Consider the following 17,419-nt stretch of genomic DNA (forward strand, 5'->3'; position numbering starts at 1 on the left):
TACATTAACTACATTTAAAAGGCATTTGGACAAATACATGGATAGGAAAAGTTTAGAAGGATATGGGCCAAATACAGGGAAATGGACTTAGCACTGATGGACATTTTGGTCGGCATGGACCAGTTTGGGCCAAAGGGCCTGTCTCTGTGCTGTATGACTCTCTGACTCATTTGAATGTTTTTAGAAAATCAAATAGTCCAGTGAGTCAACAATGCTTCAGCAACAAGATTCTTTTGTGGTTGTTGTGCAGATTTAGTTAGCTGCATGGTCTGGTAAAATTAATAGAGTTGCGATGCTTTGCAGTATATAGCAACCACGCACAAATATAGCAGAAAAAGTAAAGGGATCATAGAATTCCTACAGTGTGGAAACAGGCTATTTGGACCAACAAGTCCACAGCAACCTTCCAAAGAGTAACCCGCCTAGATCCAGTCCCCTACCCTATGACTCTACATTTACCCCTGACTAATGCACCTAACCTACACATCCCTCAAAGCTATGGGCAATTTAGCATGGGCAATTCGCTTAACCTGCACATGTTTGGACTGTAGGAGGAAACCGGAGCAACCAGAGGAAACCCATGCAGACACGAGAAGAATGTGCAAACTCCACACAATCAATCTTCCAAGGCTGGAATAGAACCTGGGTCCCTGATGCGGTGAGAGAGCTGTGCCAGCATTATAGTAAAAATAAGTCATAAGCACGAACACCAAACAAGAAACATTTAGAAATACAGGCAGTCCTGGGTTGCAGCTGAAAATGTGTTGCTGGAAAAGCGCAGCAGGTCAGGCAGCATCCAAGGAACAGGAGAATCGACGTTTCGGGCATAAGCCATCTGCAACTACAGGAAACATTCATTTGTCAGATCTTTAAAATTACACCCCTACACAAGATCAAGGTTGTAAATAGGAGCATTCGTAAGTTGGACGTTTGGAAGTTGGGGACCCTCTGTAGAATCTGAAAATTGGGAGATATACATGGTATGCTATTTTATGCAACTGTTGTTACAAAAACAGAGGAATCCTTTCTCAAGAAACTGAAAGCAGACACTGATGTATGTGACAATTTAACAGAGAATTTTACTTTAACTCTTGAACACTAAATACAAATAAACATGCTATGGTTGGATGACCATCTATCTTTAATCATACCTTTATCTGAAAATTCAACTGCATGTTCAGTTTCTGATCCAGATGAGCGGGTCTGTCGGAGTGGGTACTTCTTAGGTGTGACTGGAGTTGTCTGTTGTTGGCTACGTGTTACCCTTCTTGTAGCATAAGCAGGTTCATCTGATGCATATGATGGTATCTGCTGTACTGGGCTAGAATCTGCAGAAGGTTTGTAAAATCAGTTATCCAACAATTTAGATAGAGAGAAAATTCAACTCGAATTCACAAATTGATAATGAAAGATGAAATTTTAGTCAAAACAAACTATCGCAGATGGTGGTGATCTTAAAAAAAAAAGACTGGCGAAACTCAACAGCTGGTCTGGCAGCATCTGTGGAAAGTATCTGTGGAAAGTAAAAGGTGCAGACTCATGCTAAGTCTGAGTAGTTGAGGCAGAGTGAGATTTGAGGAATTTGATTTGAAGTGGCAAATTAACTGGTAAGGTTTTTTGAAGTTTAACTTTAGATTAAAAGTTCAGACTTACAAAACAGAAGCCTGCCTGGCACTAGTAGTTATCTGTCAATGAGCTGAAAGTACTTTGTAGTAGGAAGCTAGCTGGAGACTCATCACAGCCTCCCTATATACGAAAAGGTTTGTAAAACTGAAGAGTCAGAAAGGGCTGCTTAGTGAGACTATGCCAGAATGAGTTTAGACAATGTCAACAATGTTGTTATGGACTGAGAGTCAGGAAACATTGATATCCTTTTTTTAAAAACAACCTAGCACTGGGAAATGTACTTACAGTAAGTAGTGCAAATGTCATATGAAGGTATGCAGGGCAGCTCAGCCAAACTGGAAAGCTCACGCTGTGGTGTGCTGAACACACTTTGGGGACCTAGATAGGTACGTGTACAAGATGTGACGCCAGCAGTGACTGAAGTCATTTTGGTGCATCCATGAGGCAGAGAACTAAATGGATATCACATGAATAATGCATTCAGAGAGCTAGTCAAACTAAGAGTATAAGCACACAAACAGACAGGGAATGGGTGACCACCATTGAAAAGATCCTTGCAGATTATGCAGGAGTCCCCGTAAATCTTGCTCACTAATCAGCTTTCCATTTTCAATACTGAAGACAACATTAGCTTTGCAAGGAAGACTAGGTTCGGCCTATACAAGACAGGAGAAAAGGAACACAAATGGGAGAGCAGCAGTGACAGGGGATTTATGGGTAAGGGGAACACACAGCTTTCTTTGTTCATTCATGAATTTTAGGCTTCACTGGCTAGGCGAGCATTTATTACCTACCCCTATTTCCCCTTGTGAAACTGTTACAGTCTGATTTTGCTCCAGTTTCCCTATAATGCTTTTAATGGAGGCAGTTTCACAAATTTGACTGGATGTTGGCAAAATCTGCACTTATTGTCGATCCCTTATTGCCCAGATGGCAGAAGGGACGATGAGGGGGGGGGGGGGGTTGGGCAGAGATACGGAGGAGTGGGAAAAGAAAGAGCCTTAGAAAAAATGCTGTGGTGCATGATGTTTACCCCACTGTTTTGACACTGTAGAAGAAGAAACTGCCAGTCTGATGCTTTTAGACAGAGGTTAACAGCAACTAAATCCTCCAGACATTACATAATAGTTTTAAATTTTCCTTTACCTTGAGAACTCTGACTATTTCGTAAAGAAGATCTGGTTAATCTGGTAGATCTCCGTGGCTGTCCATCACTCTCAGAGCTATCTGTATGATCCAGATCAGCAGAGAAGTCAGAATCTTCTGTGCCCTCAGAGCTGCTGCCTGCCTGACGCTGAAACAGAATGCATGAGAGATTAACTGCTTAAAAACAAATTACATTCATAAAACACCCTCAATAAGATTTGCAGGATATAGTTACTGAATTCCATATGCAGACATTTTGCTACCTCAAGCTACGATATGTGGATTAGGTTGAATCCTGCTGCGAAGCAGATGTTTGTCAATAGTACCTAGTGGGAGGGCATCAGCTTTTATAACATATCCAGGGATAACAGGTAAGTTTTAAAAATATTTGCATTAAACACTTTGAGTTTTGACCTATTAGACATTAAATAAGAAATTAATGAGGTTTATTAATCAATCTATATGCATTTATTATTAAAAAATAGAAACTTGTGATTTATATCAAAATTCTTGGATTTTTAAAAATGTTTTAAAAGATGGTAGGATTAGTGGTAATGACTAATGATGGTAGTCATTATTGCTTCACAGAATATTACAACTACTTCCTCATCTGTCATCAACATAAGCAGATCCAGCACAATTCATGTAATCATCACCTCCAACAGACACAATAGCAGGATCACTTCATTTAATGACCTGATGTAACCAGGCTGCTGTGTAATCTTTTATGGCAATGTTGTGAAAGGCAAAATCCATTTCATGGTAATGGGATGAAGTTTCCTTCACTACTCCCTTCAAGAGTTCTGCATGAAATTAATTTGGCTACTCTTAACTTCATTCCTCATGGGAATCTACACACAGCAAAACTTCCCACGATTTGACAATTTGGTATTCCACTCAAAGGGTCTAAACCATTGTGAGGAATAGAAAGGTTCACCGTAGCAAAGCAAGAAACAGCATATTGTTAGTAGAAAAAGATATTTAAGGAGTAAGCTTTACTATACATTTAGCCACACTACAACTGACCCAACATCCAGAAAACTTAACTTGGATTTTCAAGGACAACGATTTATTGTTTATAATGTGATCCTTCATTTGTGAAGGAGAAAAACATTCCTATCAGTAACTGACCCTGCTCCCCTTTCCTGATCCCTCTATGGTCAACCACTCTGCACTGCTTACGATACCCTTTCTCCTTGACTGGCTCAGTGAGATGCTCTCACTTGATTCTACCCATTACTATCCAATTATCCAGCAGTGGTTTATCTTGCCAATTTTGAATTATTACCTCTGAGTCCCACCCCAAAGATCAACCCCCTTGGCTGTCTTTTCTTCATTGATATGCTATCCCTTGGCAATATCACCCATAAACACAGGGTCAGTTTCCAATGAATAATGACAAGATACACCTCTACCTCTCCAGTCTTCCAATATCTATGGTGTCATTGGCTTGTCTAGCATCCAGTCCTGATAAATCACCTCCCTCCAAACTGTTGAAGACTTAATTGTCATCTTGGTTTGCACAATACATTTGCATAAGTTGTGTGTCTCTTCAATCTTATATTATAGATTCTACTTCGGATGTATTTTCTCTCACTAGTTGCCTGAGGAAGGAGTGGAGGCTCCGAAAGCTTGCCGTTTCAAATAAACCGGTTGGACTATAACCCAGTGTTGAGTGATTTTTGACTTTGTCCATCCCAGTCCAACACTGGCATCTCCACATCATGGCTACCACTGAAATATTTAGTACAGCAGGTTCAATGGTTTTTGTTTGTCTATTTATCCCCGCAAAAAACTTGAAAGACTTAGGATCGCTCAAGTGGGAAATACACAGCAGCAACATAAATCAAGAGATTCAAAACGAAATGAATAAAAAAAGTAGAGTAAAAGCTACTAATAAAAAGTGTAAACTGCCAGTTGGAGGCAAGGAATATATAGAACATACCGCAAGGTAAATCAGCAATCAAGGGGGAAAACAAAGGCAAAGAGAGAATCTTTTGGAAGGGTTCTCAATACCTGTTCTGGAATAAAGTCAATTAATTTCATAAAGTTATCTAAATAAAGTTTCATTGTGGTTCAGTAATGTCAGAAATAATCAGTTTAAGTTTAATAATGAAGATTAATCACATAATAAAATAAATCAGATCAGGAGTAGGCAATCAGGCCTACACCACCATTGATTAAGATTGTAGCAGATAGAGGATATTTTCAAATCAATCTTTTCAGAGATATTCTTACAAATTTCTAACAGATGAAATTTGAATCCACTATCACTTCCCCACAAAAGCCCAGAATGTGGCTAACATGATTATGGCCCGAATTAAACTCTCCGACTGTCTTCTTATAATCCTTACCACAATTTAAGGTGCACATGACTGAAGGCAAAATTAAACTGTGCGCCACTTAAAACAAACATGAGAAACACCTTTTCTCTCAGATTGTTAATTGCCCCTGGTACTTGCAGATTAACTGATTTTTTTTTAATGGCACAGATAGAAAGATTCTTGATGAATAATGGAGTCAAAGGTTATCAGAGGTAAGCATGAAAGTGGAGTTGAGGCCAGATCAACCTTGATCATTCTCCTTGCTTCTAATCCATGTATTTGCATAAATGATTGATCATCAAAAATCTAACTCCGCGATGAAAATATACAACAGCTCTGAGAAGAAAATTCTGAAGTGCAATAAACTTTAAAGAAAACATCCCTCTTCTTAAATGGATATCTTTTATTATTAAACTACCCCTCATCTTCAACTCTCCCACAGTGAAACATCCATCCTAAGTCCCCCCCAGGATATTATGTTTCAATGAGGTCACCTCTCATTCTTACCTTTGATGAGCATAGAACTAATCTGTTCAACCTTTCCTTATTAAGATAACCCCTTATAGCGGAAATTAGCCAGTTAAACCTTCTGTAAACTGCTCCCAATGCGTTATCCTCCATCATGCCATCATTGTTTCTGAGGGTCGGGCCAAACTTCCAATGGATTGGTCACACTTATGGTTTGCAAATGCATTCTACAGGATGGCTGATCACAAGACTCTCTTACTCTTAACCCATTCCATTAAGCATTTTGGAAGGATTGTCCACATTATGAATGCACCTATGACCAACAAGTCCAAGCATGGGACTTGAACCAAAAGCTTTGGCAATGATATTATTACAAGGAATCAAATAAATTACCTATCCTTGCTAACATGTTACCCCTGTATATCATGCAATCTAATCTTGTGCACTAACCTTTGATGTGACAATTTAGTGACTGCCATTTGAAAATATATACACATTTTAGTTGTTCCCCATTATCCACACTGCCAGTTACTTCCTCAAAAGAACTCAAACAAAACAGGAAAACATAACTTATCTTTCACAAAACCATGCTGGCTCTGCCTGATTGCATGATTACTAAATATTTTATTAACATCTCCTTAGTAATGGATTCCATCTTAAGTGAGAAAACCACAATTGTACAAAGCACTCATGATGCAGTCCATGAATGCCCTGTACAGCTGCAGCAACACTTCCCTATTTTGATATTCCATTTCCTTTACAATTAAACCAACATTTAATTTGTCTTTCCAATCATGACGGATGTTGGGCTAACTGACTTGTGGTTTTCTGCTTTCATCTTCCTTGAATACTTTGTTGAGTTGTCACATCTGTTGTTTTTCAGTCCAATGGGTTCTTTCCAGAATCTTAGGACATTTGAACGACTGCAAACAATGCATCCACCAACTCTGCACACAATTATTTTAAGACCTTAAATGTATGCCCAGTCTTTCAGCTTTTTTCCATATCTTTGTCATTGTGGTCTTACTTGATTTAAGTTCCTCCCTCCCTTTATCCTCTGATTTTCTGATTCTCAGGATGCTTTTTACATCTTCTCCAACGAGGATTGATAATAAAATGTATGTTCAATATTCCTAACATGTCCCTGTTTCCCAATATTAATTTCCCTGCCTCACTCTTTAAGGGACTCTTTTATTCTTTTACTGCTGGTATTATACTTCTCGCTTTCTTTCTCTCATACTCCTATTTCTCCTTTTGGTTTAGTAAGTATTGGCCAGTTTTTGAAATTCAACCAGTCTTCTGACCAAACACTAATCTTTGCAATATCCTGCATGCTTTCTTTCAATTTGTTACTATCTTTAAACTTCACAGTTAGCCACAGGAGCTACAGAGTCTTTCTCTCTCATTGGAAAATATCTTTAAAGTTATAAAATATCTCCCACAACAATAATAATGTTTTTATCATGAACCCTAATACAGAAGAGTTTCGCTGACCTGACTGAACAACTTAACAGAGGTAAAAGTTAGAATCATAGAACCCCAACAGTGTCTAAAGAGGCCATTTGACCCACTGAGTTTGCACCAATCCTCCAAAGAGCATCTCATCCAGTCTGAGCTCCTGACCCATCCTATCTCTGTAACCCCAACTAATCCATCATTAATCCATCTACTAGACTGCAAATCACTTGACACTCCAGATAAATCTGACACAGCACAACTAACTTGCACATCTTTAGGTTAAGGGAAACTCTAGCATCTGGCAGAAATCCATGCAGACACAGGGCAAACCCCATACACACAACTGCCTGAAGCTGGAATCAAACACAGGTCTGCAGTGACTGGCAACAGTGCTAACCACTGTGCCATCATGCTTCCCAAGAGAATTGCTTTTTTTTAAGAAACTTCAGCAGCCAAATGTATAGTGACTTTCATGTACATTCTAGCTCTTCTATTGCCTAATTAAGTTCCTCCTTTATTGTATGAATACAACTGGGTCACACATTAGTGGTGAAATTCACCAACGCATGTCCCAATGAGCAACTGAACCAATGCTTTGTTTTTTAAAAAACTTTCAAAAACAACAAGAGTGCCCTGTTGAAGATTGTAGATCAGCTATAGTGTGCAAAAATGTAGAAGTACACTTTAAGAATAATGCTTACTTATGCATACTGCAAAAATATCTGTACTGGTGTTGATTAAAATTGTGTTTGATACTAATCTTTTGTTTCACTGCAACATGTAGGAATGCCGCACCAAAATACACATATAATCTAGAACATTTCACATGTCTAATAACAGCATTTCTATTTCGTGTTATAAGTTGAAGCATACCACACATGCAGAAAATATGCCAAGTGGGTGAAGGCTTGCAAAGGCGAGAAAGAAAATTTACTCAGCAAATTGCCAAGTCATATTAAAAGAGTCATCGCTGAACACATTAACTGAACACTCCAGGCAAAATCACACATTTTCCAATGAATGCAATGTCACAGTCACCACCAAACATCCCAAAATGTCATCAAGTAGTTTCCTATAGTACTATTAATAATTCTTTCTCAATGCCATTCTAAGTCATTATCAGTCAAGGAGAGGGTGAATTGTAAGATCTGTTCACTTTTTGTGCAGCAGAAATGCGCCTTACCTCTTTCTAACTGAACTTGAATGTGGATAATATTCAGCTGGAGAGATGGATAATGAAACATAGAAAATCGGAGCAGGAGTAGGCCTTCAAGTCTGCTCCGCCATTCATTATGATCATGTCCAATCACCCAATTCAATAAACTTTCCTCTATATCCTTTCATCTCTTTAGCAACAAGTGCTATATCTAATTCTTTGAAATCATACAATGTTTTGGCCTTGACTACTTTGATGTTGTTAGTTATTATTAGTATATTATAATATTATTATTGTAGTTATTATTTTCCAAGTGCTCAGCTATTAAAATTTTAATAATGGACACTAGCATTTTGCCCACTATTGATGTCAGGCAAACTGGTCTATAATTCCTGATTTTTTTTCTTCCTCTGCTTCTCTTCTTAAATAAAGGGATAACATTAGGTACACTCCAATCAGTAGAGACTGCTCCAGAGTCTATAAAATTTTGGAAGATGACCACCAATGCACCCAGTATTTCTAGGGCCACTTTCTTACATACTCTGGGATGTCTATTATAAGGCCCTCAGGACTTATCAGCCTTCAATCCCATCAATCTTCCCAATGCCATTTACCTAATACTGATTTCCTCCAGTAGCTCACTATCACGGAACCCTTTGTTCTCCAACAATGCTGCTCTGTTATTTGTGTTCTACTTCGTGAATACAGAAACAAAACAGTATTATTTAATCAAATAGCTATTTCTTTGTTCCTCATTATAAATTTCCTGATTTTGGATGGTAAGAGACCTATATTTCTCTTCACTGATCTTTTTCTCTTTACATATCGAATAGAAAGTTCTACGATCATTTTATGTTCTCTGCAAACTTACAAATGTATGCCATTTTCCCTTTCTTAATCAATCTCTTTCCTCTATTGCTGAATTCTAAACTTCTCCCAGCCCTCATGTGTTGTTTTTCCTAGCCAATTATATGCCTTTTCCTGGAGAAATATTGAGAATTAAAGCTAAGTTAAATCTGCATATATAGAAACAGAATATCACAAAGAGACAGTACAGTGAAGGTGACCCCAATAAAAATATATACCTAAAACAACCACATTCACGCTTTTTAAATAAATTACAAAAACTGTGGAAGTCTAAAGGAATTTAGAAACCACATACACAGAAGATGACAAAGCAGTAGACCCAAGCTCAAAAAGATAGCAAAGGTAATGGAATGTTAGCCTTCATGAGCAGAGGAAGAGAAGATAAAGGGAAAAACATTTGCTGCTGCAGCCACACGATGTATTTGACAACATTTGAAGTGTTATGTATAATTCAGAGCAAAACGTCTACAGAGAACATTCAGGCCTTGGAACAAGCGCAGAGTACATTAATCAAAATATTTCCGGGGGTCCAAGGTGTAGACAAAGAGGAGAATTTACATGCACTAAGATTGCATTTCCTGGAATATCGAATAATACAGGGAGATTTAGTTGACGATTCTGAAAGGAATTCCTGGTTGTAATTTGCGGTAGATACAAGTGAACCTTTTTCAACCAAGACAAGGGAACAAACCATTCAAAGGAGCAATGAGGTAACACTTCTTTATAGGCAAGGTGATAGAAATGTAGAACCCTATCCATCTACTTTAAATTATAGAATTAGAGAATTCCTACACTGCAGATAGAGGCTATTTAGCCCATTGAGTTGCACCAATCCTCCTAAGAGCATACGACCCAGAACCAAAATATTTTCTGGTAACATTCAAACCCATCACCAACCAGCAATCCTACTTTCTCTTTTGCCTTTGATTTTATAGCTTTCCTCTCCGGTCCCAGCACGATTCAGGTGGAGCTTGTTCCTAAGGAACAGCTCCCTCCTTCCCCAGTACTGGTGCCAATGTCCCATGAATTCAAGCCCTCATTTTAAATGTGAGACTGATAGATAAAGATATTAAGGAATACATCCAAGGAAGTCAGATGAAGTTAAAATACAGAGCAGTCACGTTCCCATGACTGGCAGAATAAGTTTAAAAAGCTGAAATTCTGCTCCTATATAGTCAAGGATGGGACTGTAGAAGAAAAGAAAGGAGGACAAAAAATTAAATAAAACAGGATGAGCACTCAAAATAGAAATGGTGGGTGCATCATTCATAACAAAAAATAAGCAAACCAAAACGAGAAAAACCAGATTAAATGTAAGTGGGGTTAAAGTTGAATAAATATGAAGGATTGTGGGGTTCGGCACTGCTTTAATAGAAATGGAATCTCACTCTAGTAAGATTCCTTGATAACTTTCAAAAACAATGCTCCATTATCCCAAATAATACTATTTGCAATTCAACAACAAAAGGTATATTTAACTTTCTGAAATATCCAACTTGCACCTTAACTGCCAAACAGAGCCTCTAATACTCTACTTAATCCGTTAGAAATTGCACTTAGTCATAACCATCTTTCTCACCTTTGCTTTATCTCTACCACTTCTTGGTTTAGTTGAAACACCTCTATTCATTAACCCATCATACAGATACCTTAGCAGAAGACTCACACGGAGAAAGAAATACCTCAAGTATGTTTCCAGTAGGTTTATATTTCCCAATACTCTAACTTGGGCAGCTTGCTGCTTTTCATTGGTTTTCATACAAGGCAGCAACTCTGGTGTTCTGCAATTATTACAGCTAACCTGAAATGGCATGACTGTGTGCCTTTACATTAAAATACATATTCTCCTAAAGAAACAGAGCCATCAAATTGATTCAAATTAAACAAAAATTCAAACAACTTCAGTTTAATTCTGTTCTGAACAGTGTAGCTGGCATCATACAACAAACATTAGATAAACTGGATAGTCTAAAAGTAAACAAAGAGGATACACTTAAGCAGTCACTCATTCTGGAAGTTCCTGAGAGAAGCAACGGTGAAAAAGCACAGGCTCTAGCATCAAACTTTCAAATCTTCCTTGGAAAGCACTTGTACCAGATGAGGACTAAAGGTTACACTCCTGCACATTCAATGGGTAAATCCAATAGCTATAAGCTAGTCAGCCAAATGTCTATTGTGGAAAAACTATTAGGGATCACAGCACAGCAAAACTGAAAAGAATAGGTAACAAACTTATTGGAGGCAAATTGTGACTGCCAGACTTGATCAAAGTTCTTTGATGTTATGAAGAGGGTTGCTAAATGTAATGCAATTCATGCTGCACATAGGAACTTCCAAATAGTAGTTAACAGTGTCACATCACAGATTTGTTAGCAATACCGAAACACAACATTAAAAGGTCACAAGAGCGTTGATAGATAATTCAAAGTGGTAGAAAGCAGAGAGTAATTTTGAATGGTCATCAGATTGACAAATATATGCAGCAGTGTCCGCAGTGGCCCATATTAGTGATCTAGATTGTGGGTTTAGAAAGCAAAAATATTGAAGTTTGCAGATGACATAAATGTTCAAAATGTACTCAAGAGTGAGGAAGGTAATAGCAGACTTCAGGAACATATAGATTTACTGGTGAGATGTGCAAAACAGATGGAATTTGAAAGTTATACAAGGAATTGTTAAGAATAGCATAATAAAGCAAGTGTAAACTATACTATATCATTTAAAAGCAGGGTGCAGGAACTTGGACACTTAGTGACCCACATATACAATTTTTGAGGATGCCAAGAAGAAATTGAGCAGACCTAAAAATTCACACAGAAATTGAGTTATTTGGAGAGAATCAAGAAGCTAGATTATTCTTCTTTTAGTGAAGGAGGTTAAAAGAGTGATTTAACAGCAAGTAGTATTCAAGGTTGTAAAAGATTTTGATGTCGCTCTTGTAATAAGTTGATTCCACTGATAGGAAGGTTGATAAATAGTTTTAAAATATTTGACAAAAGAAACAAAAAAGTGAGGAGTTTTGTTTTATAATGTTCTAATATGATCTGTAATGCAGTAGTTTAAAAATGTGTTGCTGGAAAAGCGCAGCAGGTCAGGCAGCATCAAAGGAGCAGGAGAATCGACGTTTCAGGCATAAGCCCTTATGCCCGAAATGTCGATTCTCCTGCTCCTTTGATGCTGCCTGACCGGCTGCGCTTTTCCAGCAAACATTTTTAAGCTCTGATCTTCAGCATCTGCAGTCCTAACTTTCTCCTCTGTAATGCAGTACCCAAACAGATTCTGGAGATAGATTCACCAGCAACTTTGGGAGGTCATTAGATACGTACTTGAAATAGAAAGCAAAATCAGAGTTGAGGGAAAGAGCGATAAGAACAATTGTTTGGTGGATTGGTGTAAGTATGATCAGCCAAAATGGCTTCCCTTTTATATTATACAAAAGGATTTTATGAAAATAACTGCAGATGATGTACTCAACATTCATATATTAAACCGTGAATAGTAGGGCAAATTATGTAATCTGGAGTATGTAAAATAATTGAAAATGAACATTTCACAAAACAATGAACAGACTTGAGCCAAAATATTGCATATTGAATTACTAGTCCACAGTACAGTGTATTTATTTCAATATTTAGTAAATTGATTGGCTTATGCAAAGAAAGAAAATAAAGTTCAGTTGAATTTTTGATTGCACTTTATTGTCACAAATAAACATAATTGTTAAAAGTGCCGTAACTTTACGAAGTCGCAGTTGTTTTTTTTTAATATAAATTTTTATTTCCTTACAATGTTAAAAGGGTTAAATCTTTCCCAAACATAGAGATACACGGTGTCCATACCTGCCTCCTTCGATCACTGTCCATTTACTCACTAGGCTTCCACTTCACCTTGTTAGGATTCTTCCTGAGGGAACACAATCAGCAGGGTATGACTGCAACAGTGAAAACATGCCCTATTTATTCTTCGGTTTCTATTTTCTGCACGAACATATAAATGATATAAATGCAGTCAGGATCATTAGACCAAGGTTGATGAATGATGAGTGGAATAGACTGTATTTGGGAGACATTTTGTTCCAACTAATTATGTGAGAAAGGTTTGAGGATCACAATTTAAAATTCCTGAGTCAAGAAGTGGTTAGATTTTAGAAATGGTTCATGCCACAAGTCATGGGGCTTCTGGTTTGTGAAAGGACAGCAATTCATTGAATTACTTCGAGTGAGCATTGGACCTATTTGTAAGGCAGAAATCATCTCTCAGAAAAGGTGGCTACTGCACAACATAATGAGGATCAAAGTGATCACCTGCATTAGTTTTGATTGTCTAAGAAGATTAAGAACATTTTGATACCTGTGTCTGTTTCAACATGAACCCATCCCGCGCCTCCCAATGGGCCTACTATTTTTGATCTCCTTTCGCCCCTCAGCTAGGCAAATAGTTTAGGGCATGTACTTAGTGTAGACAGGCTGGACAAACCAGACAGAGTCTTTTTCTGTTCATCGTTGTTCATAGATTCAGAGAGATGAGAATATAAAACTGTGCCAACATCAATCCTTTATAATTCCTTCCAGAAGAGAAGGTAACCACAACTACCACTGGTGTTTTCATAATAGGCATATCTCTATAATTAATAGAATGCTTTCTCATTTTTTGCTGCTCACATTAATAGCCAAGCCTCTATACAGTATCTTCTAAAACTAGAAAACATTTCCACTTAATTGTATATTTAGAGATAAATGTACTTGACATCTAAACATATAGAAAAGAGCATTTTTCTCAATTGTGTTTTCTGCTCTATTTCTTGTTAGTTATATCATGCACAAAACTTTATTTTGTAACTGATAGGAGTGAACTATCAATTGCAGTGTATACGCTTAAAAAATAACATTTCAAATAGGATGCCAGCAATTTCAAGCTACTTCAGACAGCGACATCTGCTCATAATGGGAGAGTAGCTTATAATTGCATAATAACTAGTCATCCTGAATTTTCAAAAAATGACAGAACTCTTGCTTAACAAAAATCTTATCACTAAAATATTTTATCATCAGGAACTGAATAATGCTCTATCAGTTGAAAAGAATGGAGCTCAGAGGTAGATTGCAGTTCTGACATTAACTTAAAAGGTTATACCGTGCATGTTGGAACAAAACAAAAGGTCAATATAATCAAGGGATAAATAGATATTCTTAATAATGTGGTCAAACTTAAAAAGAGAAAGCAAACCTGAACAGGAGGGAGTTGTAGCCCAGGGGTTTTACACCTGATTTTAAAACTTCTGCTCTCTCAATCATGCTCCGACCCTAGCCCCGTCCAACTACCCAGCTCAGAATTGTGATTTATGTTAACACAAGAAGTTTCAAGTAATCCATATATTTGTAACATACACAACAAAACACAAACAAGATTTCACAATGCGATAAGAATAAATTATTGAGGCTATTGCATCTACAGAGTTGGTTGGAGTCTGTTAAGTAGCAGTGTGGGGTAAAAGAGTCAAATAATCAAAGGAGGTGCTTGATTCTTAGATTTATGTTATTGACATGATAGAATTATTTATATATGAGTGAGAGAGACTTGCAATGCATCAGAAATGCTGAAAGATGCAGGAAGATTAATAATGTTTGCTGCTGTGGGAAGGTTTACTAAACTCTTTCAACCTGGTTGTGTTACTTTCAGCATGATACACCCTCCGCTTGGTTATATTACAGTGACCTTAAAACTTCCTCCCTTCCTGCAAAACAATGCGGAACCACATGCTAAAACTAAACACAAGCCCTATCAATTGAGTTACAAATTGATCTTTCCAAGTTCACAAATAAGAATTAAAGGAACTGAACAAAATAAAAAGGTCTAGAATGTGATTAAAACTGATTACTTTTGTAGTTTAGATATTCTTATTTTACAACACCATTTGAACCTAAAATAATACTACTGATCATGAGCAGTAGTTAAAATGGTGAAGACCACATTTCTACCTCCATTAAATCAATGGGATATTATGATCTTTAATTATGACATTGTATTACAGGCATCTTTAATTAAATCAGTGTAGATGTAATAAAGGTAATGAATTTAAACTATTGCAAAACTGCATTTAAATAGAGAAGACTTTTGTATAACTTCTGAATAAAGGACAGTAGCATGAAATCAGTTTTTGGCAACTGACACCCAAAAAGATCTTATGTTGGCAGTCATTAGCACGATGGTAGCAAATGCATTGTGTAAAACCATTTGACTGTCTGACTTTAGAAGAGATGAATAAAATTTTCCTAAGTCAGCTTTACAATGACTTACTTATATTAGTTCAATTGGAGATGAAATATAATCATCTTTCTATCCAGGTAAAATATAGCAAAGGATGCAATATATCGCAATATTCATGACTAAACAAACGCAATTCAAATATTTTTAATCTACATTGTTTCACTTTTTACGCCAGATTTGAGATTTCTATCAACTCAATTTGAACAACAACTTTTTTTAAACTACTGACATATCACAACATAAACATTCTGTAATTACAATTTTAACACCTTCTTGCAGATACAAAATATTACAGAAAATACAGTGACTGCATACTCATATTGGAAATACCATGTCAGGTGGACGAAGTGTTTTTAGACTTGCAAAGGGAAAATTATGGTCTTGTGCTGTTCTCACCAGACTCGTAATCTGGAGGCCCAAGTGAATGTGTTAAAGTTACAACCGCAATTGATGGAATTTTGAATTCAATTAGCCAATCTGAAATATACAGCAAGACTCAGATGGCAAACATGACAACAACCAATGACTGTTGTGTGAAACTGCATCATTTATCTGCTTTCATGAACATGTGAAATATGGTTAACTGCCCTCTGAATTGTTCGAGGGCAAACTGAATAGGCAACATTCCTTGGTTGTAACATCCACATTCCAATAAAGATTAAGGGAAAATAAGTCACAAGTACAATCTTTGCTTACGCAGTCCCATCATCTTACACAATCTTTTTTTTTTCAAATGAAACCCACTCGAACTCAAAGTACATTGAACTTAAACATTACCCCATTATTTCAAAAGGTTGGAATTCTTTAATACATTAGTATTATTGATTTGTTATGTTTTTGTATTTGTCACTTCATTCTTCCCACATTCTGAAGTGTGTCGCTCATCTACCAGGATCATTGCCACAATTCATCATAAACACTGACGTATTTGGTTACTTCAACACTAATATCTTTACAACTGGTTGCCACTTGAATATTGTTTACTTCACATTTCTGCTGTACAGTCAAAATGTGAATACTGTATTGCATAAATTATATGTTCAATTCAAACGAATACAGCAATGTCTAAAATGGCACACAAATAGAAATTACCACAGAGTCCAGATTATATAGGAAAGCTGCTATTGCAAAGGATAGACAATTTATTATGTCGTCTTGAATTGTATGATCACATATTTGTCAAGTGTTTGCTTCCTACTTTTATTTCATTTGTCAATACAACAGTTGTTTGTTTCTGTAAATTTTGATCTGTTTAATATGTCACAATTTTCCAAAATAATTGATAGCTATGACATGGAACAAGACGAGGGATGACACCTTTATTTGCTGTAAAGTGCTTATTATAATAGTTAACATTGCTCTCTAAGAGCAAACTGAGTATACACACAGCGTCCAGATTAAAATGAATTTCACTTTGCAGGATTGTTGATGAACACTGTGAGAGAAAATGTTCTATTAAGAACTAAAAGTTCAACAGTTAGGAACACTATTTATTAAAAAAGCAGCTTCACTTCTTATAACTTAGTTTACTTTTAACCGTCTATAAATTATTTTCTAACAACGTACTGTAGATTATCACTATTTGCAGACTTTCTTCAGCTAGTCCTTTACTATAAATGACTCCATGTACCAATTATATGCAGCTTCAGGTCTCAAAACAAACTATGCATCTAAAACATTTGTCCTTGTAGAATATGGACAAGCAACCTTGAACTTCATGTGTAATCTGATGCCTTGCAATCATTACTGAATAATGGTAACGTGAAACATATGCTTGGACCTCTAAATTACTTTCAATCTTCCTTATACAAATAAACACAGGTGCTATGCAACAAGAATTGGTATCCCAGCAATGTAAATGTTACCATGGTAATGCAGATGCTACACGCTGGAAGGTTTTCCTTCCAATTAAGTAATTTACAGAGTCTTACCATTCAGAGACAACTCAAAGTGCTTGTGCTGCAGTCACTAAGTAGCAAAAAAAGCACACAGCCTATCAACTTCTCTTGAAATTTCCAAATGTATATCAATAAAGTATGAATAACTCAGTCACAATTTATCTCCCACATTGGTCTTTGGAACTTTAATTTTGCATAATATATGAATA

At 36.7% G+C, this 17,419-nt stretch overlaps 1 protein-coding gene across 4 annotated transcripts in view; it reads right to left on the minus strand.

Moving 5' to 3' along the window:
* Positions 1 to 17,419, minus strand: part of kat7b (K(lysine) acetyltransferase 7b) — an 83,433-nt gene that overhangs the window by 53,314 nt on the left and 12,700 nt on the right. For 2 of the 4 annotated variants that reach the window (XM_043675149.2, XM_043675151.2), the window contains exons 2-4: positions 12,885 to 12,948; positions 2,773 to 2,920; positions 1,152 to 1,328 (exon numbers count right to left, since the gene is read on the minus strand). In XM_043675149.2, the coding sequence (XP_043531084.1) occupies positions 1,152 to 1,328; positions 2,773 to 2,920; positions 12,885 to 12,908 (349 nt within the window). In that variant the 5' untranslated portion in view covers positions 12,909 to 12,948. The remainder of the gene's footprint in view (positions 1 to 1,151; positions 1,329 to 2,772; positions 2,921 to 12,884; positions 12,949 to 17,419) is intronic. The other 2 variants (XM_043675148.2, XM_043675147.2) reach the window with 1 other exon arrangement.

This window comes from Chiloscyllium plagiosum, unplaced genomic scaffold (assembly GCF_037043375.1).
Source record: "Chiloscyllium plagiosum isolate Xiang-an unplaced genomic scaffold, Cpla_swu_hap1 HiC_scaffold_32, whole genome shotgun sequence".
Taxonomy (NCBI): Eukaryota; Metazoa; Chordata; class Chondrichthyes; order Orectolobiformes; family Hemiscylliidae; genus Chiloscyllium; species Chiloscyllium plagiosum.